At 36.0% G+C, this 25,311-nt stretch overlaps 1 protein-coding gene across 2 annotated transcripts in view; it reads right to left on the bottom strand.

The window, feature by feature from the left end:
- The window catches only part of MAP3K7 (mitogen-activated protein kinase kinase kinase 7), a 69,884-nt gene that overhangs the window by 8,914 nt on the left and 35,659 nt on the right, over window positions 1-25,311 (bottom strand). Inside the window, exons 11-14 of one of the 2 annotated variants that reach the window (XM_060114354.1) lie at window positions 25,041-25,170; window positions 22,382-22,462; window positions 11,479-11,543; window positions 1,926-2,031 (exon numbers count right to left, since the gene is read on the bottom strand). In XM_060114354.1, coding sequence (XP_059970337.1) covers window positions 1,926-2,031; window positions 11,479-11,543; window positions 22,382-22,462; window positions 25,041-25,170 — 382 coding nt within the window. The remainder of the gene's footprint in view (window positions 1-1,925; window positions 2,032-11,478; window positions 11,544-22,381; window positions 22,463-25,040; window positions 25,171-25,311) is intronic. The other variant, XM_060114355.1, reaches the window with a different exon arrangement.

Here is a 25,311-nt window from a genome sequence, read left to right as displayed (position 1 = left end):
CCGCCCACTGTGGGACCCTCTACTGGGTCTCGGCATCTCTTTCACTAGCTGCTCTTGCGTATGTATGTCTTTCTCTATCCCCAATACATTCTAAGTAGAAACCCAAGAGTACTTATGTGTTATGACTATTAAATCATTGTGCTCTTTTTCTCTGAAAAAGCACAAAAACCTCTGCCCTTTTAAATTAAAAAATCGAATTAATTAGGTTGTTTTAACTTATGTATGCACTTCTAATTTTTTTCTGGGTCAGTGGGCCTTCAAAGAAAAAGGTTTTACATGTCTCTTTCCTACAATTTATTCTGTTAGCTTGACTATCAATATTTTTCTTAGAAACAGTGCAAAGCTGAACTTCATTAATTATAAACTTAAACCAGATTCTCAACTTCTAAAATTGTATTCAAAATATTTAAAAACGATAACCACACATTTGCAGTATATTTCAAGGCAAAGTCAAAATGCAGTTGATACTGCTACTTGGACCTATGTATGATTATCTAGCTATTGCTATTTTGTGGTATTTTAGGTCCCAGAAAAGAAACAAAATGCAGCAGTTAAGTGAGAGGGACTTAGGAGAATTTTGATTTTTCCCTCATGAATTCACTATCTGCCACACGTTGACTGGCGTGTCTAGATTAGTCCAGGCTGAAGTGAGGAGACCCGCCAAATTCTGTAATGTCTGGGCGAGCATGCCCTCACCGAAGGATGTAGGAACCAAAAAGAGCTGACACTACCTGAATGTTAATGATCAAATCTGTCCAGAGCATTTCCCTGCCCACCTCTGAGAAGAAGTACATCATGATAAATTCTGCACACGTGCTGAGTAGTGGTGAACGTTCTGGATAATCCTAGGCTGTGCTGTGCTGATGGTGAAACTTAGGAGTTTTTGCCGCCAATGAATTTAAACTTACTAAAACTAGTGAGTACACCCAAGGCTAAACATAGTTCTATCGTACATGACACGGAGAAAAGCCACCCAGTTAATTTTTTAAATTAAATTCTGAAATTGACTAAACCATGACAAGGATCTACAAATACTTGTAAGCAGAATTTTAGTTTGTAAAGACAGAAAGCTGACTCTTTAATTGCCACAATTAATAACATAACTGATCTTATATGAAACCCCAAATTGTTTAATTTTCCAAGATCTAAGAGATCATCTTCCTTCTCTGACATAGTAACATATAAATAATTTTTACAGAAGTATATTGCTGTGTATTTATCAAGGTATCCCCTTAATGCTAAAGAAAAGTTAATTCTGTTATGGCACATAATTTCCTGCTTACTCATAATGAAACTATTCCCTTACTACCTTCAGACAGGCAGGTTTTAATACTAATATTTTGATTTTGACCAGTTAGTTTTTCATGTTGGGGAGTTTTAATAACTCTTACCAGGCTTTTAAAAGTCTATTTAACAAAATATTTACGTAACTGAAATGAGGTCTCCCTCTCAGTTAAAAATGATTCAAAAGCTCAATGGTAAGAAATGTTTTTCTTAACAAGGTACATAATATCTTGTATTTTTAAAACAAGACTGAGATGAAGATGATTATTTTACCATTCTAATTTTAGTTATCAAAAGATGAGAATTTACTACTATCATTGAGAAGGATGGATTGTAATAGGACAATCAGACTGAAATATCAAGAATAGAATATCTTCCTATTTGAAAAAAGTCCCCAAACAAACCATCTTCAAAATACATGTTTAGTATCTGGGGGAAAAAACACATGGGGAAGGTAGTCTCTGTCTTAGCACTCAAAAAGGCATTTTAAAATTTACTGCTAAATATGTGATCTTATTAACAGGAAAATCTAAACTACTGTATAGTGCCTGCCTTTGTAAGCATTAGAGTAATGACATGATTAAATGAACATAAACATGCTAAATTCAACTTTATAAGTATAATGAGGATAAACTGGTTACCTGTGGAATCATCAGGGGTCCATGGATGACTGCGAGCTGGCTTTTCTGAGGTTGGTCCTGAGGTAGTGATCATTCTGACGCTAGGACTGGATGACCTACTGCTCACCTGCAAGAAGTGACAGGAGGAACAAAGTGTGATTTTGATATGAAAACAAAAGTAACAATAATTTCCATTCTAAGACACAGGAGAGACTTCCATTTCTATCAGAAGAGGTCTCAAAACACTTGCAAAAAACAAATAAATCCTCTAAGAATATTAGATAAATATACATGTTAAAAAAATTTATATGCACTCACGTAAAATACCTCTTAAAAAACTGATAAGCTTGCAAGGAAGTAAGGGAAAAGCTCTGAGACCAGAAATAAAGTCTAGCAAGTGCTTAAGCTGCTAGCCCTGGGAATTTCAATTGAACCCCAATGGTCTGTAGCTTTTGTTCTGATTGCCTGATGCACTCAGAGAAACAGGCATAAAGTCTTGCGTCTTTGTTGGATGTGAGTAGGATTGGCGAACCCCCTGCTTAAAGCCAAAACCCAAGAAAGGCTTCACTCTCAGTAAACTAGGGAAAAAACCCTACCCTACAAAAGCAATAGCAGGACTTCCCTGGGGGCGCAGTGGTTAAGAATCCACCTGCCAATGCAGGGGACACGGGTTTGAGCCCTGGTCTGGGAAGACTACACATGCCGTGGAGCAATTAAGCCCGTGCACCACAATTACTGAGCCTGCGCTCTAGAGCCCAAGAGCCACAACTACTGAAGCCGGTGTGCCTAGAGCCCGTGCTCCACAACAAGAGAAGCCACAGCAATGAGAAGCCCACACACCGCAACAAAGAGTAGCCCCCGCTCGCTGCAACTAGAGAAAGCCCGTGTGCAGCAACGAAGACCCAATGCAGCCATAACTAACTAACTAACTAACTAACTAACTAACTAACTAACTTTAACAAAACAAAACAAAAGCAATAGCAAGTAAATTTGTCTGTCTTGGGTAGTAGCTCTGGGTAGAGGGGAGAAAATGTATCCACTGTGAATCAATAAAAACTTTCCCAGCTTGATGGAAGCTATAACAAATCCTAACCACAACAAATCCCAAGCAGAAAAAAAAAGAGAAAACCTATATTACTGGCTTAAAACACAGGGCATCCTATAGTCAAATTCTAGAAAACAAAGACAAATAGAATAGAGTAAAAAAGCAGCCAGAGAGAAAAGATTATCCACAAAAGAATACCAGTTAGATCCTCAAAAGCAACAAGGAAGACAAGGAAGAAAGTAGAGTATCTTCAAACTGCTGGAAGAAAACAACTGTCACCCTAGAATTGTTAAGTCAAACAAAAATGTGAAGAATGGGGTAAAAATAACATTCTCAGATGAACAAAAACTGAGTTTACCATCCATAGACTCTAACGCTAAGAATTTCTAAAGCACATATGTTAGGGGGACAAAATTTTTTCCCTGATGGAAGGGCCAAGTTACAATCAGGAATACTAGTAAACAACAGGATGAATCTATACACTGAAAATATTAAACAATGGAATAATGACTAATTTATAGAATTACCGTTCAAATAGATAAGATGGTACTAAAATCTGAATAGCAATAGCATACATAAGAAGAAAATAGATTTTAAAATCCTTGTACTGTTCAGGATGAGGGTAAAGATATTTACTTTACATTGGGCATGAGTGTTAAAATTTCAAAGGCAATTACTAAAACTAGTAATATGTAACTCCCAAACCGGAGAGAAAAATAATGGAATGAGAAATATATTTATTCAATTAAAAAAAAGGCGAGAGAGGAGAAAAAAGGGAAATAAGAGATAAGAGGGAGCAAATTTATCAGTAACCATAATAAATGTAAATGGATTAAACTCTCTAGTTAAGATATTTAAAAAATCAGATTATCAGGCTGTATTAAATGCTGTTCATGAGACATTTCTAATTCACAGACAGAGAAAACAGAAAGTTAAAGAATAAAAAAAGGTACTCAGGTAAAACCTACCCCAAATAAAGTTATGTAGCTATGTTAATATCAGAGAGAGTCTTTTAGGGAAAATAAAATACTGGAGATAGAGATATAATGATAAGTGGTTCAACTGAGAATGTAACAATTCAAAATGTAAATGCTGTGCCTATACATAACTTCAAAACAGATAAAGCAATAAAGGAGAAAGGGACATATTTACCATCATATTTTGATACTTCTCTGTGATATATAAACTATATTGATATTTTGATACTCCTCTGTGATATATAAAAGGGACCAAAAACCAAAACATACTCACATCAAAACCTGACCTCCATAAAAAGCAAGCTTGATCTAAACATACTTATGAACCCTATGCTTAACAAATGGAGACTATGCATTCTTTTCAAGCACCCATGAAACACTTTTGAAAACGGATAAAAAATGCTCATTAAATGGCAGATAATTAGGTTGGTGTAAATACAAGATGGGAATATATAAGTAGACTTGTAGCACCTAACAATTCCTTTCCTAGTCCAAAATTACAGTTCTTTTATAAAACATCTTCAGTGACTAAGCCCTGTCACAAAGGTATTTTTCTTTTTGGGTGTATTTATAGTCTGTTCATACATAAACTTCGACTTGAGCCTGAAATGCTTTATATTACTGTCAAAGTCTGTGATTCCTCAAAAGCATTAATATCTCCTAAGGGCAGAGATTATGAGTACTTTTATACTGGTTACCCCAGGATTTAGGAGATTGCTGGATACACCATACAATGAATAAAAAGCATATAATATAGTAAATAACCATAATAATAAATACTCATTAAATAAAATGATAATACAAGCTTTTGGAACTCAGATGTAAGACTGGTGCTTAGGCTTATTTACCACTGATATATAATAAGAATAAAAACATACACCACAGAGAACTGGTGATGAAATATACAACTCTCTTATTTTTAGAATGCTATTAATCTCCATAAAGCAAATACAGATATGACATTATTTCAGAGTCCTTTAACCTTATCTGTCTGAAAGCTGTCTTGATTTAATAAGAGTACACTGTCATGACCACAGTTATGATTTCTATTGTAAATACAGAGCAATTTCTCTTCAGAGTGATGGTAGAAGAGGGTTTCAGTCAGCCTAATTTTACGTTAATATTTAAATATAAGTATTTGTGACATGTGAGAATCAGTATCAGTTATGCGAAATTAAACAAGATACCATACAATTAGCTTTACAAAATATAAGAATGAATTCTGTATACTAAAAAAACCTCACTGAACATTTGTGATATTAAAACAAATGATCCTACTTGGACCTAGTATGAATTATCATATTCCTTCAACTTAAACTTTTCCTAAGAGAATTCTTTGCTACTTTATTTCTTTCGTTCTAAGAAACTCTTGGTACCTCATGTGCACACTCGTTTGTTCTACTTCGGATTTCCCATAAACTATAAAACTAAGAAATAATGCTCATATTTTTAGGTCAAGTCTCAAAACTGGTCTTTCTTTAAAGCTATAAGAAAGGCTACGAGTTAAATTTAAATCCATAAATTAACTAAATAAGTCTTTATATTTTAAGGAATGAGTATCTCAATGAATAATATAATATGCTAACATGTTTGTGTTTTAAAAAAATAAAGAAATATTTAAAAATAAGCCATAACTTTATTTTTTGAATACCTGAAAAATACAAAGCATACATAAGAACAGATAATATTTGATAATTTTGAAAAAATATGAAACTGCTGGCAACCTGGTAGGAAAGAAGTCTTATTTTTATAGTAGCTACTTAAAAAAAGTTACTGATAAAATTCTGATGGCCATAAATGCTCTGAAACTATTAAAACTCATTTAGGTTGCTCTTTCCTTCCAGACATTTACAATTACTTTTTCTATTCTCAAAGAAACTGAAAAGTTTAAGAGATATAGAAATACTTGACTTACCACAAGGATTGGCTACGAAAGTGGTTATGAGAGTACAGAAATGCCACACAGCAATTTAAGGCAGCAAAAGAATACTAAGCCAAATTTAAACTGCAGGGCAAATTACCATCAGTAGACATGAACCAGAATTGGACTTTGACCAAAACTTTATCTCTATATTTATAAAGAGGAATTGGAAGTTATTTACAAACAAAAATAAAGCTTTGTTTTTTATGTCTCACCTGAAAGACTGGGAAACTATTTTTGTAAGTCAAGAATCTATGGCCAGGGTTACTTACTATTTAGATTGACATTTGAAAGCTATTTAAAACCCTCAGAAATCATCTTAGTTGCTAAAATTATAGAAGCACAAAACACAGAGATTAAATACTGATTTATATGATATTTCTGTGAAGTACATCTGAACAACATAACTATTAAAAAGAAATGGGTATCAGTAAGTAATGTGGATTTACAAGGGTACTTCCTCATTATGATAAGCAGATTAATTAAATCTATACATGACAGGGTATATTAAAAACATCCTTCCTAATCCAAAATTACAGACTCAATCTAATTCTGGCTTCACCATAGTTCATTACAAGGGAAATTTTAGAATTTTATTTTTCTTATACGGTCTTTAAACTCTCCAATAGGAAGGTATCCTATGAGCCAGGAATTATTTAAGACTATTATGTAAGCTTCTGATTTAGAGCTTTAACAGAAAATTATTTACCCTAAAGGAGGTGCAGAATGAACAAAAGAAGTAGTATGATAAATTATATTCCTTAAATAAATAACAACAATGTATGATAATACAGCTTTTGATATGTGATATAAGGCCTTTAATGCAAATACTTTCCATGATCCCTGACAGAAGCTTCTCTTATGATACAGCAAGAATAGAACGCTAATGGATTTTACTTCTTTCCAAGTGCTAGTTTTGTTTTATTTCTCTATAGTGATACATTATAGTGAGAATAAGCTGTAAGACCCTTGAGAGGCACACTAAGGGGGACAGGTATATAAACATGTACTAAGCATCTATTGTGTGTCCGGTACTTTCACATGTTATAAGAATCCTGGGGGGTGGATGTTATGGTCCCCACTGGCAGATAAGGTTGTTAAAGCTCAGGGAAATTAAGGGCTTGCCCAAAGCCACATATCTGACCAGTAAAAGTAGATTCTAAAGTCTAGATAGAAATCAGTATGTCCGGTTCTTTAAATAATCATAATCACATTATCTTGCAGCTGAAATTTTCATTGACTGCAGCACTCTCCAAGAGAAATCTTGAAAACAGATCCATATTGGATACAATTCCAGAACAGGTATGCAGGCATACATGAGAATGTATAATTTTAGGGAAACACAGAAAGGTTCACCCAGAGGTATTATAAAAAATAAATCTGTGCAGTCATCTGTAGAAATTTATTATCGGACATCCCTGGTGGCGTGGTGGTTAAGAATCCTCCTGCCAGTGCAGGGGACATGTATTCAAGCCCTGGTCTGGGAAGATCCCACGTGCCGCGGAGCAACTAAGTCCGTGTGCCACAACTACTGAGCCTGTACTCTAGAGCCCGCGAGCCACAACTACTGAAGCCTGTGCACCACAACTACTGAGCCTGCACTCTAGAGTCCGCGAGCCAGAACTACTGAGCCCGCGTGCCTAGAGCCGGTGCTCTGCAACAGGAGAAGCCACTGCAATGAGAAGCCCGCGCACCGCTACGAAGAGTAGTGCCCACTCACTACAACTTTGAGAAGGCCCGCGCACAGCAACGAAGACCCAATGCAGCCAAAAATAAATAAATAAGTAAATTTAAAAAAAAAGAAGACATTTATTATCAAGGTGGGTTAGCCTTGCTCAACAATACAACAAAAAATGATCATCAATAAACAATATTTAAATAATTAATGATGATGCAGACCACCTGAAGCCAAAACACTTGAAACTGAAGAGGTCTAGGATTACTTTACCCTGCACTGCATTCAGTTTTATATGCAAGACACAGTGATAGAGTATAGAGTTTGTGTGCTTTTGGAATCAGATCTGGATTCAAAACTTGGTTATGGCAATTACTGGCCAGTGTAAGGGAAGTAAAGACTTAGGTAAGTTTCTCTAACCCTCAGTTTACCCATCTGCAAAATGGGGCAAATAAAAAGTACCAAACTTATAGGGTTAAGATTTAAATAATATACATTAAAGGCCTGACATTAAAGGCCTGAAATGGGTGCACAATAAAGAAAAGGCAGCTGTTACTGTTGAAGTTCTCTAGTTGATCTGGGCATAAGTCTGATCTGCCCAAATAAGCTCCTGGGAGACTGGGCCTTTTTGGTACTGTCAATGCACCCTGGCCAAAGGCTACCACAAACACACTGGTAGTGGAGTTAGTTGGGTTCAGTATTTGTTGCAGTAAAGCAAAGTGCTCACCCTGGGGCACTTTGGGGTATAAGAGGGTTTTAGAAAGAGCTTACTAGAGGATCTGGGCTTTTGTTGAATGATTCTGAGGAGGCTCCAAAGAAAGAGGCGTTCACTCTAGACTGGCTACTGTCAGCAAGCAGTGGCAATTCTACAGGGAGGGCAGTCTAGAGTCAGGGTAAAGCTGCATCTGGTAAAGAAGCATCAGTCACTCATATCCACTGGGAGACGGCAATGTTTGTATTTTGTGGGTGGCACAGTGACCTTGTTTTTGTCTGTGCTTAGACAACACTGTAAAATGGTCTTGTTTTGTCTCATTTTATTATGGTCTCAGAGTCACTTTGTCTATTGGTGTTCTGAGACATTCTTTATGTCCAGCTTCTAACAACACCAAGGCTTTAGTATCAGATCAGTTCCTGGACATCAGGGGCAGCTTTTTTCTCAGTATCCTCTCAAATGGAGGCCAAATCCATTACATGTGCTTAATGAGCTTCCTGAATTAATTAAAAACCTTAATCAATTAATTTAAAAGTGAGTTGTATGCTGTGTGGATGCAATCTTTTACATGAATACTTACACAACCACTTTTTTTTTTTTTTTTTTTTTTTTTGCGGTATGCGGGCCTCTCACTGTTGTGGCCTCCCCCGTTGCGGAGCACAGGCTCCGGACGCGCAGGCTCCGGACGCGCAGGCTCAGCTGCCATGGCTCACGGGCCCAGCCGCTCCGCGGCATATGGGATCCTCCCAGACCGGGGCACGAACCCGTATCCCCTGCATCGGCAGGCGGACTCTCAACCACTTGCGCCACCAGGGAGGCCCCACAACCACTTTTAATTAAGAAGCTTGCTACATTCACGATTCCTCCTCTCAATAGAAATGGCAGTATAAAAACAACCAATTTAATTTTAGTTGACAGATGAAAAGTTTAAGTGATTTTATTAAGATCAGTCTCGAATCAAGAGTCATAGTAGAAACTCTCATCAGATCACTTTCCCCTATGAGATGTGACAGTAAACTTCATTAGTAAGCTCTCTCTTTTCCTCTGATGATTGTACTGACCGGGCAAATACTTTTATGTTCTTTATCAATTTCCATGGCCAAAACAAACAAACAAAAACCTGCTATGCATCTGTTTAATCACTGCTTAGCCAGATTTTAAAAAGAACTATACTTCAATTTGGAAAATCCAGATTATGCATACTTTTCTTCTTCAAATGATGAATGTTATTTTCAGTAGTAATTAAAAAGATTTAATGGTCATTTATCATAACATTTTCAGGGGAAAACGTTTTCATAGTATATATGAGGATTACCATTTGTCATTCTCACCCCAAACTGGATATTAGGCATTTTAAGTTTGTAATACTTAAGTAATTCTGAAAGAGCGGATCAATTTTAAAAACTGGCTAGACAATGGCTACATAGCACCTGTTTTAGAACAGGTTTTACCACCATATCAAACTCCCCCTCACTCTGAATCTCTTGGAGTAGTCCATGACAATTCATGCAGGTGACTGTCCCACAATCAAAGTCTGCCTCAGTTCCAGTGTTTTATAGATGAAAATGGTAATGATCGAAGTCTCAAGTAATACGGAGTTTGTGAGGAAATAAGTAAGGCTTGGTATGGTGAGGTCAATCCTGAAATATAGCAGTGCCTTTAATATAGAATACAGAGAAGAGCGCTGGCACTGGCAGATGCTCCTGAACTGTCTTAGAGCAAGCCTCTCATTCCTAGTCAAAGGGAGAATACTTGGCTAGAGTTTCTCATAACTGGAATGTCAATGGCAACAGTAAATAGCATTAAAAAGGCTGAGCTCATCAAGCCTCTAAGGAATCAAAGCAAATACCAGATGTCAAGCTATCTGTTACTAAATGCCCTGGTTAATACTTAAAGTATTTGAGGGGGAGAAAGTAGGAAACTTCCTTCAAAAGTTCTGGGATCTCACGAAAGCAGATATACTGAAAAAGCTGCTATTAAATAAATAAAACCAAGATTTAAGGTCACTTAATATCATAAACTATATAATAAATTAATATGTATTATGTATATATATTATATGTACGTATGTGTGCATATATGTATTTGAGTGTGTGTATGGGTATTGCGAGAAATAAAAATATTTCCAGATATAAATGAAGATCAAGGCTATCTATCATTTAAATATCTCAAGTGGTTTTGTTAGTTAAGTTAGCTGATGGCTAGAAAAGGTTTTCAAATTTTTATTAATGACTACAAAGAACCTCTAAAATTTCAAGTATGTTATAAAATTGAAATAATAAAACACCTATTAGATGAAAAGTACTAATACATTTTACCAGAAATTAAATCACATTATTTGTAACATATAATCCTATAATTTTTCATGAATATGGACCACAATGTGGTATTTTTATTACTTCAGATGCATGCTATAGTCTTAAAATATATTTATTTCAGCAAAACTGAAAGCAACAACAAAACTTCATAATTAGTTTTCAATTCATTTTAAGAATGTGATATAAATTATATATGTTAAGTCTATTGACCTGAGTAACAGAAAAAGCAATGACTGCTACTTTTATATACTTGGTTGGTTAAAACTCTGCACTCGTCAGAAATGGCTTAAATTATAGCACTGTCTGGGTCATCTGCAAAGAGGTAAGGGGCGTTTAGAAGAATATCTAGAAATATAAAGATGAAGAATAAAAACCTGAACAACTGGGATAGAAGACTTTCTAGAGTTTATCCATCTGCTTAGTAAATACTGTCCTAAGGATGTTTCACAAAAATATAAATCTAGGGGATATGACAAATTAAAAGATGTTAAGAGTCCACCAAGTATGTCAGTGCCTGTGATCCCAGAGGAGTGATATCTTTTGGGGAAATATTTATTCCCCTCATTAGTAAAAAGGAGATAATACTAATGATTCATTTTAGAGGACAATGTTAATGACAAATTGTTAAATTACAAAATTGAATACTTCCTTATTAAAGCATATATAAAAACCATATAACATACATAGAGCACTACTGAATTAATCAACCTATTTTCACAAATTTTCCTTCAAGTTAAATCAATAATGGCATCTATACTTTTTTTCCCTTAAGTATTTAAGTTCTGGTGATAATGAATTTCTCTATCATAATTTTAGGTCAACTCATAAAACTAATTTTGCAGAGTATATATATATATTATAGCTAATTCTTGATTTCTGCCCATTACTATTCTTCAAAGACAGAGAATTCAAATATTAAGTCTTACCTGACCAGGTTCTGTTCCAGTAACAGTCAAGTCTTGGATGGATCTACGTCTTGGCTGCCCGTTGCCTTTTAAAAAATAAAAGAAGTAAAATACTGAAATGTACTCGAAGAGACAATAAGGGTTTAACTGCTACAGGAGAAAGTTGGAATCTGTTGCTCCTTGGATCTACACAAAATGTTTGTGAGAAAAATAAGTGAGTTTATTGCCTAAAAAAAAAAAAGGTGAAAGAAAGATGTAAGGAGAGGAAGAGAAACAGCTATAGTATTTTAACTCAAAAATTGCTGGCCTACAACAAAGTATGCCCTGATACAATAACCACTCCTACTACACGAAGAGCTGCTGAATTCTCTTCTACCATCTTCTGTCATGTGTTTAAACAGATGAATGCTTGGGGGCTGAGGCTGATGACGGCATCTATTTCAAGGGCCTTACGTTACAGTTTCTACAGCAAGACAGCTAGCAGGTTGTAAGCCATGACTGACTTTAACCAACAGCAGGACCTGGTTTGATTCAGGGCCTGAAAGGATGCTTAGGCTTGCATTTATTACACTGAGTCACACTTACCTAATCCCATTAGTCTCTGTCAGAATCTAGTAATTTATTATTTGTGAACAACAACTCTTAATTTCCTAGTGGAGATGAATGACTCTCATTCCATTCCCAAATACACAGCTTGTTGAAATGGGCTAGTGTGTTAATCCTGCTCCAGGAACTTCTATGCTAAAAATAATTAAATTAAAAATCAGTTTATGAAAGAACTCTACAAATGTAAGTCTTCAGTAAAATGGAATGAATTAAACAACAGCTTCACTCAGCACTTTTACGGGAATAGGGCTGTTTATACAGTATCTTCTAAGATGAGAGATCAGCTGTCTAAAAGGAAACACCAAAATATTATGAGAAACAGCTGACAAAAAAGTTAAAATTCTTTTGACTCTGAAAGCTGTATTATGTAATTTCTCAACTAGTGGGCAGCACTCAGATCTTGTACTCTAATAGTTGTGGCCTGATTAGCAGACAGAATTCATTCTTAAAATTTTGTATTTCCATAACCTTCAGTACCTTATTTTAAACCAATCAGCAATATAATTTAGCATCTTCATCAAGGTGACCGTAGTATTTTGTACATAAACTAAAAGGACCTTACAACAGAAGAATAATGTTTAATGCAATAATACGTATAGTGAACAGAAAAACTCAAATTTACAGCCACCTTGAAAGTATAACTCTTTTCTATTTAAAGCTATGTTTTAGAATTCTTTGCATAATCTTAACTCAAATTTATTTCGAGTTTCATTTTATTCCAAGCTCCAACTTTCAATTAAATTTGACAAAACAACAAACTGCACATTTACTGAATCAGGCACATTAAGATATTTCTGTGAGAACTTTTAATTATCCCTGTTTCCAGAGGACAAAAAGGATCCCGACCACCATGACTAATAAGCAATTTCAGGCACATTTCATTCAACACAATCATTCTAAAATTAGCTTAGATGAGACAGGCTTGTAAAATTGTCTGGAATTCTCTTTTCAGATTAGCAACATTTGTGAATCTGGGGAACCACCCAGCAGTGTCTAAAAATCAGTACATCACCATTGCAATAACAACAAAAACAAGCTCCAATCTAGGTGAGGGAAGGAGGAAAGGGGAATAAAAGCTTTTAAGTAGGGTAAAGGAGAGCTGACAGTTAACAAATGCCTTAGAATGAGAAATCTTCAAGCTACAATATGAGTCAAAGCAAGCAATACTAGGTAATGCATTTTCATTAGCATAACCATGGCAGAAACCATCTGGCAAACAGTTCAGACAAAGCAAAAAAGGACTGCAATCAACAAATACTTGTTGCTCCAATATCAAGTTTTAAGTCATAATTTAGAAATATGAATGTAAAAAACATCAAGCTCCTATTATCGCAAATGAAAATTACTGGGTGTGTGCTCAGTAAATTTAGACTGATTTTGAATTTTTTGGTAACTAAACACTAATTTAGAAACTCACTAACTTTACACTTTTTTCAGGGTTCTTTGATATGTGCATAACTATATTATACATGGCAGTATACAGGGAAAAAAGAAGTAGAAATGAGGGACAATATGATGTTAACAGATGCTTAATCAAGGAATATGAAACCTGTAAATGATGTCCTAAGTATTTTATTCTGTAATGAATTCTGGAACTTTCACGACTTCGGGTAGGGAACAAATGATATTTTTAAGAATAACTTTTTTAGTAAGAGCAACAAAAGGAATACACTATATCCCTAAGCCTCTCCCCCACCAAACAGGGTGGTTGGAATGGCAGCTGATAGGTCGATCATTTCTACCACACTAAAACAAAATCCGTCTCTTCAAAACGCTGCTCTTTTTTTTTTTTTTTTTTTTTTTTGCGGTACGCGGGCCTCTCACTGTGGTGGCCTCTCCTGTTGCGGAGCACAGGCTCCGGACGCGCAGGCTCAGCGGCCATGGCTCACGGGCCTAGCCGCTCCGCGGCATGTGGGATCTTCCCGGACCGGGGCACGAACCTGTGTCCCCTGCATCAGCAGGTGGACTCTCAACCACTGCGCCACCACAGAAGCCCCAGAACGCTGCTCTTTTTAAGTACAACTGATTTCCTGAGCTGGTATTTGAAAGTCATCATAGAGTCCCTCCAGAGACTGCTGGATTAGGTCCCAGAGAGTAACTCTTGAGGTTTTTCTTATTGGTTTCCTTACCTTAACTACTTACATTTTTCTATGTTTCAACTTCCTGAAGACTCTCTTCATGTAAAAATCAACACATTTTCCTGGAGACATCTCTTAAACAAAATGTTGGAAATTCTGATATTCATGAGTTTTGAATATTAAAAATTATGGGACACTATCCTTATGTGTAAAATACAGAAGATTTAAGAAATTCACACAGCACTGTACACTGCAGGATTATACTACTGCTTCAGGGTAAACTGAATATGTAATTTAAAAATATATGTTAACTGACACTGCATAAATACAAAGGATCATGAGCGATTACTACAAGCAACTATATGCCAATAAAATGGACAACCTGGAAGAAATGAACAAATTCTCAGAAAAGCACAACCTTCCGAGACTGAACCAGGAAGAAATAGAAAATATAAACTGACCAATCACAAGCACTGAAATTGAAACTGTGATTAAAAATCTTCCAACAAACAAAAGCTCAGGACCAGATGGCTTCACACGTGAATTCTATCAAACATTTAGAGAAGAGATAACACCTATCCTGCTCTAACTCTTCCAAAATATAGCAGAGAGAGGAACACTCCCAAATTCATTGTGAGGCCACCATCACCCTGATACCAAAACCAGACAAAGATGTCACAAATAAAGAAAACTACAGGCCAATATCGCCGATGAACATAGATACAAAAATCCTCAACAAAATACTAGCAAACAGAATCCAATAGCACATTAAAAGGATCATACACCATGATCAAGTGGGGTTTATCCCAGGAATGCAAGGATTCTTCAATATACGCAAATCAATGTGACACACCATATTAACAAATTGAAGGATAAAAACCACATAATAGTCTCAATAGATGCAGAAAAACCTTTTGACAAAATTCAACACCCATTTATGATAAAAACTCTCCAGAAAATAAGCATAGAGGGAACCTACCTCAACATAATAAAGGTCATATATGACAAACCCACAGCCAACAGCATTCTCAATGGTGAAAAACTGAAACCGTCTCCACTAAGATCAGGAACAAGACAAGGTTGCCCACTCTCACCACTATTATTCAACATAGTTTTGGAAGTTTTAGCCACAGCAATCAGAGAAGAAAAAGAAATAAAAGAAGTAAAACTGTCACTGTCTGCAGATGACATGATACTATACATAGAGAATCCTAAAGATGCTACCAGAAAACTACCAGAGCTAATCAATGAATTTGGTAAAGTAGCAGGATACAAAAGTAATGCACAGAAATCTCTTGCATTCCTATATATGAATGATGAAAAATCTGAAAAAGAAATTAAGGAAACACTCCCATTTACCACTGCAACAAAAAGAATAAAATTCCTAGGAATAAACCTACCTAAGGAGACAAAAGACCTGTATGCAGAAAATTATTAGACACTGATGAAAGAAATTAAAGATGATACAAACAGATGGAGAGATATACCATGTTCTTGGATTGGAAGAATCAACATTGTGAAAATGACTATACTATCCAAAGCAATCTACAGATTCAATGCAATCCCTATCAAACTACCAATGGCATTTTTCACAGAACTAGAACAAAAAATTTCACAATTTATATGGAAACACAAAAGACCCCAAATAGTCAAAGCAATCTTGAGAAAGAAAAATGGAGCTGGAGGAATCAGGCTCCCAGACTTCAGACTGTACTACAAAGCTACAGTAATCAATACAGTATGATACTAGCACAAAAACAGAAATACAGATCAATGGAACAGGAGAGAAAGCCCAGAGATAAACCCACACACATATGGTCACCCCATCTTTGATCAAGGAGGCAAGAATACACAATGGAGAAAAGACAGTCTCTTCAATAAGTGGTGCTGGGAAAGCTGGACAGCTACATGTAAAAGAATGAAATTAGAACACTTCCTAACACCATACACAAAAATAAACTCAAAATGGATTAAAGACCTAAATGTAAGGCCAGACACTATAAAACTCTTAGAGGAAAACATAGGAGGAACACTCTTTGACATAAATCACAGGAAGATCCTTTTTGACCCACCTCCTAGAGAAATGGAAATAAAAAAAGAAATAAACAAATGGGACCTAATGAAACTTAAAAGCTTTTGCGCAGCAAAGGAAACCATAAATAAGACAAAAAGACAACCCTCAGGATGGGAGAAAATACTTGCAAACGAAGCAAGTGACAAAGGATTAATCTCCAAAATATACAAGCAGCTCATGCAGCTCAATATCAAAAAAACAACCAACTCAATCCAAAAATGGGCAGAAGACCTAAACAGACATTTCTCCAAAGAAGATATACAGACTGCCAATGAACACACGAAAGGATGCTCAACATCGCTAATCATTAGAGAAATGCAAATCAAAACTACAGTGAGGTGTCATCTCACACTGGTCAGAATGGCCATCATCAAAAATACTACAAACAATAAATGCTGGAGAGGGTGTGGAGAAAAGGGAACCCTCTTGCACTGTTGGTGGGAATGTAAATTGATACAGCCACCATGGAGAACAGTATAGAGGTTCCTTAAAAAACTAAAAATAGAACTACCATATGACCCAAAAATCCCACTACTGGGCGTATACCCTGAGAAAACCATAATTCAAAAAGAGTCATGTATCATAATGTTCGTTGCAGCTCTATTTACAATATCCAGGACATGGAAGCAACTTAAGTGTCCATCGACAGATGAATGGATAAAGAAGATGTGGCACATATGTACAATGGAATATTACTCAGCCATAAAAAGGAAATGAAACTGAGTTATTTGTAATGAGGTGGATGGACCTAGAGTCTGTCATACAGAGTGAAGTAAGTCAGAAGAGAAAAACAAATACTGTATGCTAACACATATATATGGAATCTGAAAAAAAAAAAAGACTCTGAGGAACCTAGGGGCAGGACAGGAATAAAGACGCAGACATGGAGAATGGACGTGAGGACACAGGGAGGGGGAAGGGTAAGCTGGGACAAAGTGAGTCACAAGAGGGACGGGATATGGGGATATATGTACACATATAGCTGATTCACTTTGTTATAAACCAGAAACTAACACAACAATGTAAAGCAATTATACTGCAATAAAGATGTTAAAAATATATATGTATATATTAAAGTTGGCACAAGTTTCATATTCCTTTACTAGTTTTAACAATTCTGGCTGGTTTTTTTTTTTTTTAAGATTTTTTTGATGTGGACCATTTTTAAAGTCTTTTTATTGAATCTGTTACAATACTGCTTCTGGTTTTTTTTTTTTTATGTTTTGGTTTTTTGGCTGCGAGGCATGCGGGATCTTAGCTCCCCGACCAGAGATCGAACCTCCACCCCCTGCATTGGAAGGCCAAGGACTGCCTGGACCACCAGGGAAGTACCTGGCTGGTTTTTTAGAATAAAGGCTCCTTTAGGGTGGGGTATTTTCCCCCCTACCAAAGGAAAGCAATTATTATTGATGAGTTTTGCTTTCTAATAAACCTACTTTATTAGGTTAGAGTTGAATTATTTAGATTAAAAAAAAAGTGTTCTTGGTAGACCACAATATGGTGCAAAGAGACTACCTCAATATTTATTCACTGTTAGGTTAGATGCACTTCCCTATTTAATTAGCCACAAATATAGAATTCTGCTGAAGGTGCGGTGGCTACCCTTGGCAGAATCAGGAATAGTATATCTCAGTAGAGCTCTCCTTGGGCCTCAGTGTCCCTAAATAAAGGTTTACAGTTGTTAATGACACTGTGCAAGGTAGGAACTTGAAGATCTAGAAAAGCTCAGTTCTTCTTATCTCATGTCTCTTCATATTGGCGCTGCACTATTTAAAAAGGGGAAGAATTGCACTAATAATTTACGTACATACAGTTATAGGAATGTTTACAAACAGTACCTACTGGTTCTTGAACCAAATATAGTATTAGAAGGTTTTATTTCCATCCTGATGGAAAAAGTAAAGTGGTGCCCAGGTGTCTCTGCACAGCATCTCAGCCTCCAGCTGCCCAGCATTCTACAAGGTCCTCACCACTCCCCTCCACCCCCGGCCCCCCCATTTAAATTACCTAAGATATTTGAAACTTCTGAAGGAGGAAAACAACACATAGGTATTAGAAAGCTAACTACCCATTTACTTTCTGTTAAATATTACGTTTGGCCCTTTCCATATTCTACTTATTCTACTTAACTATATATTAACACTTACTTTTGGAAAATACCCAATATACAATAGAGCTAAATGTACCTGACTGAAATTAAAAGTGAATAGTCATTAAAATTTTCTCAGTTAAGAGATCTAAATGCAGCTGAAATCATAAGGATTCGTAAAGTTTCTTTTCAGCTTCAAGAATATTATAAACAAGAAATATCAATTAAATTCAGGGACCTGAGCAAAAATATTTTATATATATTAACAAGATTGACTCAAAACATTTGCATATTCAATCTTCTTTATCAAATCCTTAAGAACAGTACGTAAGACAGTACATAATGCTCTTTGGTCAAAGCATTCTAAAATCCAAGTAAAAGAACTGAATAAACAAAAATCCATGTTCTTATTAAAGTCTTAAAGGAAAAAAAAATAGAAATATTTAAAGCAATCCAATAATATGCCACCCATTCTCTTTTCTTCAAATAAAAGTAATACAAATTAAAATGTACTGGTTGAAAAGGAGAAAGGATTATGCTTTTAAAACTCCAAGTTTTAATGGAAAACATTTAAGAAAGCCTATTTCCTTTCCTGGAAGTCTTATAATGTTCAATAAACAAATGGATTAGAAAACTATAGATCAAATGGTTTAAATTCTGGGCAAGAGACTTCTACATTTACATTAACTTTGCTTAGGTAGCACACCGTTATTGGGCAGGACCTTCTTCACAAATGAAGAGTTAGCAAGATGTCATACTCTATTGGTAATTTGCTCTTAATTATGTGTCTTGCTTGGTAAAAAGAAGCCAGATCGATCTACAGCCACTCTCTGTGGGCAGGGGAAAGTGGAAAGAATGGTTATCCATACCAAAGTTTGCCAATACCTCTTTAGAGCCAGGGTCAAGGTAGAAGGGGTACAAAAAATTGTGTAGTCTGATCCAGAGGAAGTCCTGAGGTATTAAAGGTCCATTTTTGCACGACCTGAGAGACTGTTAAACTGATGAATATTGGTGTTAGCTGTAAGTTGCTTGTTCTTCCTCATTTGTTGGTGACAGAGTATATAATAGTGTTGAAAATCAAGCAAAACACAAGATTTAAATTTACTGACCCTATGACTAGGTTAGGCATTTTAGTCATTATAAAAATGTATTAAAAAAATCTTTAGAGTAATAGTGTGCATTTAAAAACTTTTAAAACTTGGTAAGGTTTTAAAAAATGCAAGAAACAACAAACACTTCAGAAAAGATACATTTGTACACTGCCAATAAATACACATAAAAATTTATGTGATGCTTAAATGAGCACTCCTATTAAAAAGAGGCTGTTTATTCCAAGAGGTACATTAGACAGTATCCTGCACTTGGCCAAAGGAAATTATTATTGAAACTACTTATCCAAAACAGATAAGATAAAAAGTACAGCTATATTTAAAAAAATGCTTACAAATGGGATCCAATGCTAATTAATGCCAGTTTGGATATATCTAGAAGTATCTGGTAATATAACCACAGAGCTTGTAGGGAAACCAACCTTGAGCAAAAAAAATTCTAGAAGGTATTAAAAAATTGGGGGAATTAAATTTCATCCTCCTTTACAATTAAAATGGCCATGTAAGACATCTGAGATATTCCCAAAGCACGGGTTATATCTTTATGTTTAATTTAAAAATATAACCTAAGAACAAATTAATGTTTAGCTTTTATGTCCAATTGTTTCAATTCCAGTGCTTGCATCCTTTTATTAAAGAAGTGAAACTGATCAGGTTAATGTTTGAATATCTGGGAAAAAACCCAACAAGAATATTTAATAAAATGTGTTACTGAATAATATTTCCACTTGAACGGCATTGTTACTCTGGCAATTAAGAGCAGAATTAAGCTTTCCTGACTCCGTAAGTATCCAATGTCATAAAAAAGCGTCTCCTGGCTGAAGAGCTCACTTAAATTTAATACGAACCCTAATGAAGTGCAAGGCAGAACTATTCTAACTTCTCTGGCTCAAACAAAACAAGAGAACACGGATGTAATTTGGCATCAGAAGACCTAGGGTGGGATCCTGGCTGTGTGACTCTGGGAAAACCATTCAACATCATCAGATCTAAGATTTTCATCTGTAAAATGGCTATAATTTTATCTGATAACCTAGTTATAAGACTTACGAAGGTTAATTAAGATGATGTGCTTTAAACTACTTTATAGGCCACACAGCACATCTAACAAGGGTTTCTCACCCTTGGCACTGCTGACGCTTCCAGATGGATAATTCTTGGCTGTGGGAAGCTGCCCGGGACGTTGCAGAGCGTGTAGCAGCATCCCTGCCTTCTGGCCACCATATGCCAGGAGCACCTATTAGTTTTGACAATCAAAAATGTTTCCAGATGTTGCCAAGTGTCCCCTGGGGGGCAAGTGCACCCTGGAGGAGAACCACTGAGACTATTATTCTTTCTCCTCTTCTCTCTCCCTCGTTATCTTGTACACCATTGGCTATTTCACCCACTATGTGTGGGTGTATCTGTTCTCAATGCTTACCCATAAGACCTGGATTAAGATTATTGTGCCACCTGCCTAAATTTTCCTGATTCCCTCAAACGTTTAAGATAATCACAGCTCAGCAGTATGTATGTTTAAATGTTGCCACTTCTTCAATCAGAATATTATTCCCTTAAACTTGGGACCTTTCAGTGTAGAGGTAAAATGCTCCTAAGTACTTTGCTAATTTTGAAAGCAGCTCATGACTCAATAAATAAAATTACTATGTAAAGAAAGGGTTAACGGTATTCTCTGAATGGCAACAGTGAAAATGTTGTAAAGTAAACCACTTTGATAACTAGAATAAAAGTTAATTACTCTAGAAATAAAATGGTTTTGTATAGACAAAATGGCCCCTAAGAACTGTATAACTTATATTTTACACATATCTGTTATATACAAATTTTACATGTATCATAGTTCCTAGCCGCTGGAGCTCAACAATGGTTTGTTCATTTATGTAATAGGCACATATTTACTAAACACTATGTGTGAGGCACTGAGCCAGATACTGCTGGTGCCATCAATAATAAATCACAAAGGCATGGTCTCTATCCTCATGTTTCAGTTTACTGGAGGAGAAAAGAACTACTAGGCATTCAGATATAATCTAATACTATGCTAAAAGCACAATCACAGGCAAAGGACAGTGTGCTGGGGCATTCACCTAACTACGCCCATGATTGTGTGGGGAAAACTATATTTCCCTGTCAAAATTTCAGGGGAAGAGGTGGAGGAAAACCTAAAGCAGAAGGGTAAATAAATGATGATTTTGATAACATATATTAACCAATACTGAAGGTCACATATGCCACTTAAGTTTCTATTGAAAATGGTGATTTAGATGCATCTGTGAAATGATCACCATAAGAAATAAAAGCAATTTGCCAATATGAGACACGGAGGTACCGTGTGTGAGTTAGGTATGAAAACACGTTATCTGCAAGAAGATTCTCCTGATACACAGGAATCAAAACTGACCATAATTCTTTGGCAGGATACCAAACAAAACAGCAAATCTCACTTAGTTTTACTTCATTTCTGTTTTCTAGGTTAAGGCGAAATGGTATTTAGCAACTCTTTTCTCAACTTCCTATTTCACTTGCTCCCAACAGAAAGAGGCTGGGATAGAACGCCTAGAGGGAGCCCCAAAGTAGTAACGAAGGAAGGAAAGGAGCGAAGGACAACAAATAGTTTTAAAGGATTGTTTCCTCTTTCTGCTGGGTGCAAAAAAGGTCTGGGTTCAGCTCTTCCGCTCACTTAGAAGATGAGAGAAACTTGGCAGAATTCTGGACTGGTATGCTCCCTTCCGTGAAAACGTTCACTTTACCTTCTATTTTATCCTCAGTTTTGGAGATGTGAGGTTTCCTGCCAAGCCCACTTCAGTGTACATAAACGTATACAGTTTTTAATCTGTCTCCCTAATGGCTGCATGCAAGGCATCTATTTTCACGTTCTATCAAATTGGAGCAAGAAGCATTTTTTAAGTACCAGGGATCATTATTCCAGTTCCACAGCTATTAGACCGACTCAGGTGGTCTATGATACCTGATATGACGATCTCAGGGACATCCAGAATGTTGCCAAATGAAGCAGTTTTACGGTGGCCCCGTTTAGGCTTGGAAAAGGCTGCAAAAACACATATATACAGTATACATGCAAACAACTACAAATAGTAATAGGAAACGATGAACAAAAACAGAATACTTTTCAAATAGTTATGTTAATAACACTTCATGCAGAATGGCATGCAGAACTATCTAACTTTTCATCCATGCTTAGAAAAGGCGTGATTAAGGAGCAAACAACTACCAATACAAGGTGTTTCACATACTGGCTTTAATTAGCAGGAAAAAAAAATAGGGCCGAGACAAACAAAGCTGCAGGGTAATGAGAAAGCTAGATTTCAAACATGTTCATAGAAATAATCTACCTAAGTGAAACCACTGAAGTGCAATGGGGGGTCTAGGATGAAACTGGGAAGGAAAAGAGGAGTTAAAAAGAAATAAGCTACCATATTTGTTTTAAATGAACAAACACAGGAATGTATGTCCGATTAGGTGCTTCTTGAAGTGTGCTATAAAGTAAAATTCAGTGATTAAATGATAATTACTGAATCAAAGTATGAAATGTTTATGCTTTTATAATTGTAAATATTTAAACATACTTCTGATAAACTGAATATTTATTGTAGTTTCCAAAGTTTAGGGTATATTCCTGCTAAACTTGAAAAGTATTGAAAGGCTGGAAAATATGAACCTTTCAAAGTAAGACAGTTCACCAATGGATGTTCAACCATCTGTTTTACATTTAGGCAGAGAAAGGATAGGGTAATTCAAATGTGTGGTTATCTTTAATCTAGTGAAATAACACTTCTGTAAAGAATACTTATAAACCAGTACCTGACTAAAAAACTGACACGAGCAGATATAAAATTACTGTTATTACATTACAGAGCATTTCCTGTTTTAGGGTAGCAATCACTACTTGGCAGGTCTAACTTGAATGATATTCCTGAAATGAAAAAGGCTGCCGAAGTGTAAGCATGTGTTCCTGTGTACACTGTTCAATGGACACTACGCTGCGACAGTCCGACTCCACACAGAAACGCTTGTGACTCATGGAGGCCAGGAAAGCTCGACAGTGGCTGGTGACCTCCATTCAACTTGATCGTTTCTAAACGATCTGTGTGGCAGAGACTCCTGGTCACCAGCGCAACAGAATCCCAACTTTACTCAGGACAGCAATGCTCCTAGATAAAAGATTGCAGATCCTTCCTTCCCATGGAGCCACAGGGCTCTTCCTTCCCATCTGACCCTATCACTATGGCCAATGACATCTATGTGGGAGTTATTAGGAGGGACTTCTGGGAAAGCTCCTTAAAAAAGCCTGGGCATGAGCCCTTCCCCTAATTCTTGCTTCTTGATGCCAGGACTGTGGATGTGATGATTGGAACTGTAATAGCCATTATGGAGTACAAAGTAACCTTCAGGATGAAAGCCACACAATGGGGATGACACAGAGAGACAGAAGAAACCCAGTTACCTAATGATCATGGAGCCTACCTCCAGATTTGTTTGTGTGTGAGAAATAAAGCTTATATGTTAAAGACACTGTTATTTTGGATATTCTGTAATATCTAACTGATTCTAATGCTAACTGATAAAATAAGCAATTAGTTGAAGACAAGTACAGTTAGGATGGTCCACTGGACAACTTCTTTCTGAAAAGACCTTCACACAAAATGAAAATATTCTATTTATAAAAAAACCATAAAGACCTAAAAAAAAGAGGACAAAAACAAAAAACCAAACAAACAAAACCCAAAAACCTGGTTAGCTAAGTTAAAAAAAAAATAAGCTAATACACTTGGAAATATACTTGTATACACATATGTAGTTAAAAGACTAGAGGTAAATACATAAAAATGTTGTTTATCTCTGAGTGGGACAATTATGGAAGACTGGTATTTTAATTTGTTTATATTTCCATATTTTCCACAATAGACATGTATTTGTAATCAGTTCCTCTACACCCCTGGGGGAATCAGAAAGAAAACAATTTAACCCAGCATTACTAAATGAACCTGGTTAGAATAGGTTAGAAGCTCACTCAGGTAACAAAACATGTAATTATTTTTGTGCTGACCAGTCTTTCTGACAAAATGGAATATAAATGCTAGCTTTTTCAAGATCAAATAAAATTACCGCTATCTTTTATTTTATAATTAAAAGAATTAATCATAAACTTAGCGACTTTTTGGCACTGAAAGTAGGAGCAGCAGCAGGTAGTAAGGCCAAATTATATTTGGATCTGGAGTACATTTTCCTGCTAATTTCAAAACATTTGCTATTACTTGAGTTCAGCACAAAATTCTAGTAGAATCACTCAAAATCCTCCAAAACATCCTGGTTTTGGCAAAATTTCAATTTCTCACTTAGATTTTCAGCTTGTGTTTGAGCTGAATTCCATTTGATAAAATCTGTAATTAGGAAGGTGTATTTTATAATCCAAATAATTTTACAAATCATGCTTTCCTTATTTGGAATTTGAGACACTTTTTGCTAGAAGCATAGGAAGTATATTGTAAACTAACTTCCTACTTTAAAGAAAATTTAGGACACGCACAAAAAAAACCACTGACATTCCCACTACTGAAGCAATTGAAACTACCATTTTCACTCCTCTTTAGACTTTTTTTTTTTACCTGTGGTTGCAGCAATTCTGGCCTCTATTTCAGACATGTCAGCACTCATCCTCTTGCCTTCAGAGGTTGGGGGCAAGCTCTCCACACTGCTCCCACGAGAAGCTCCCAAGCTCAAACGTCCAGATTCGCTCTGTTAAAAATACAGGTCAATTTGAATCACTAAAGCTCTTTATATTTAAAAATCCTGGACAGCCTAGAAGGAGGAATATACCAACTGGGATTCTTAGGGGTTCTGTTCTGAAAGAAATAGAAAGTTTTCAGGGAGAGGGAG

This window comes from Mesoplodon densirostris, chromosome 12 (assembly GCF_025265405.1).
Source record: "Mesoplodon densirostris isolate mMesDen1 chromosome 12, mMesDen1 primary haplotype, whole genome shotgun sequence".
Taxonomy (NCBI): Eukaryota; Metazoa; Chordata; class Mammalia; order Artiodactyla; family Ziphiidae; genus Mesoplodon; species Mesoplodon densirostris.
The sequence above is the reverse complement of the archived record's forward strand: the minus strand, read 5'-3'. Positions and strand labels throughout refer to the sequence as shown.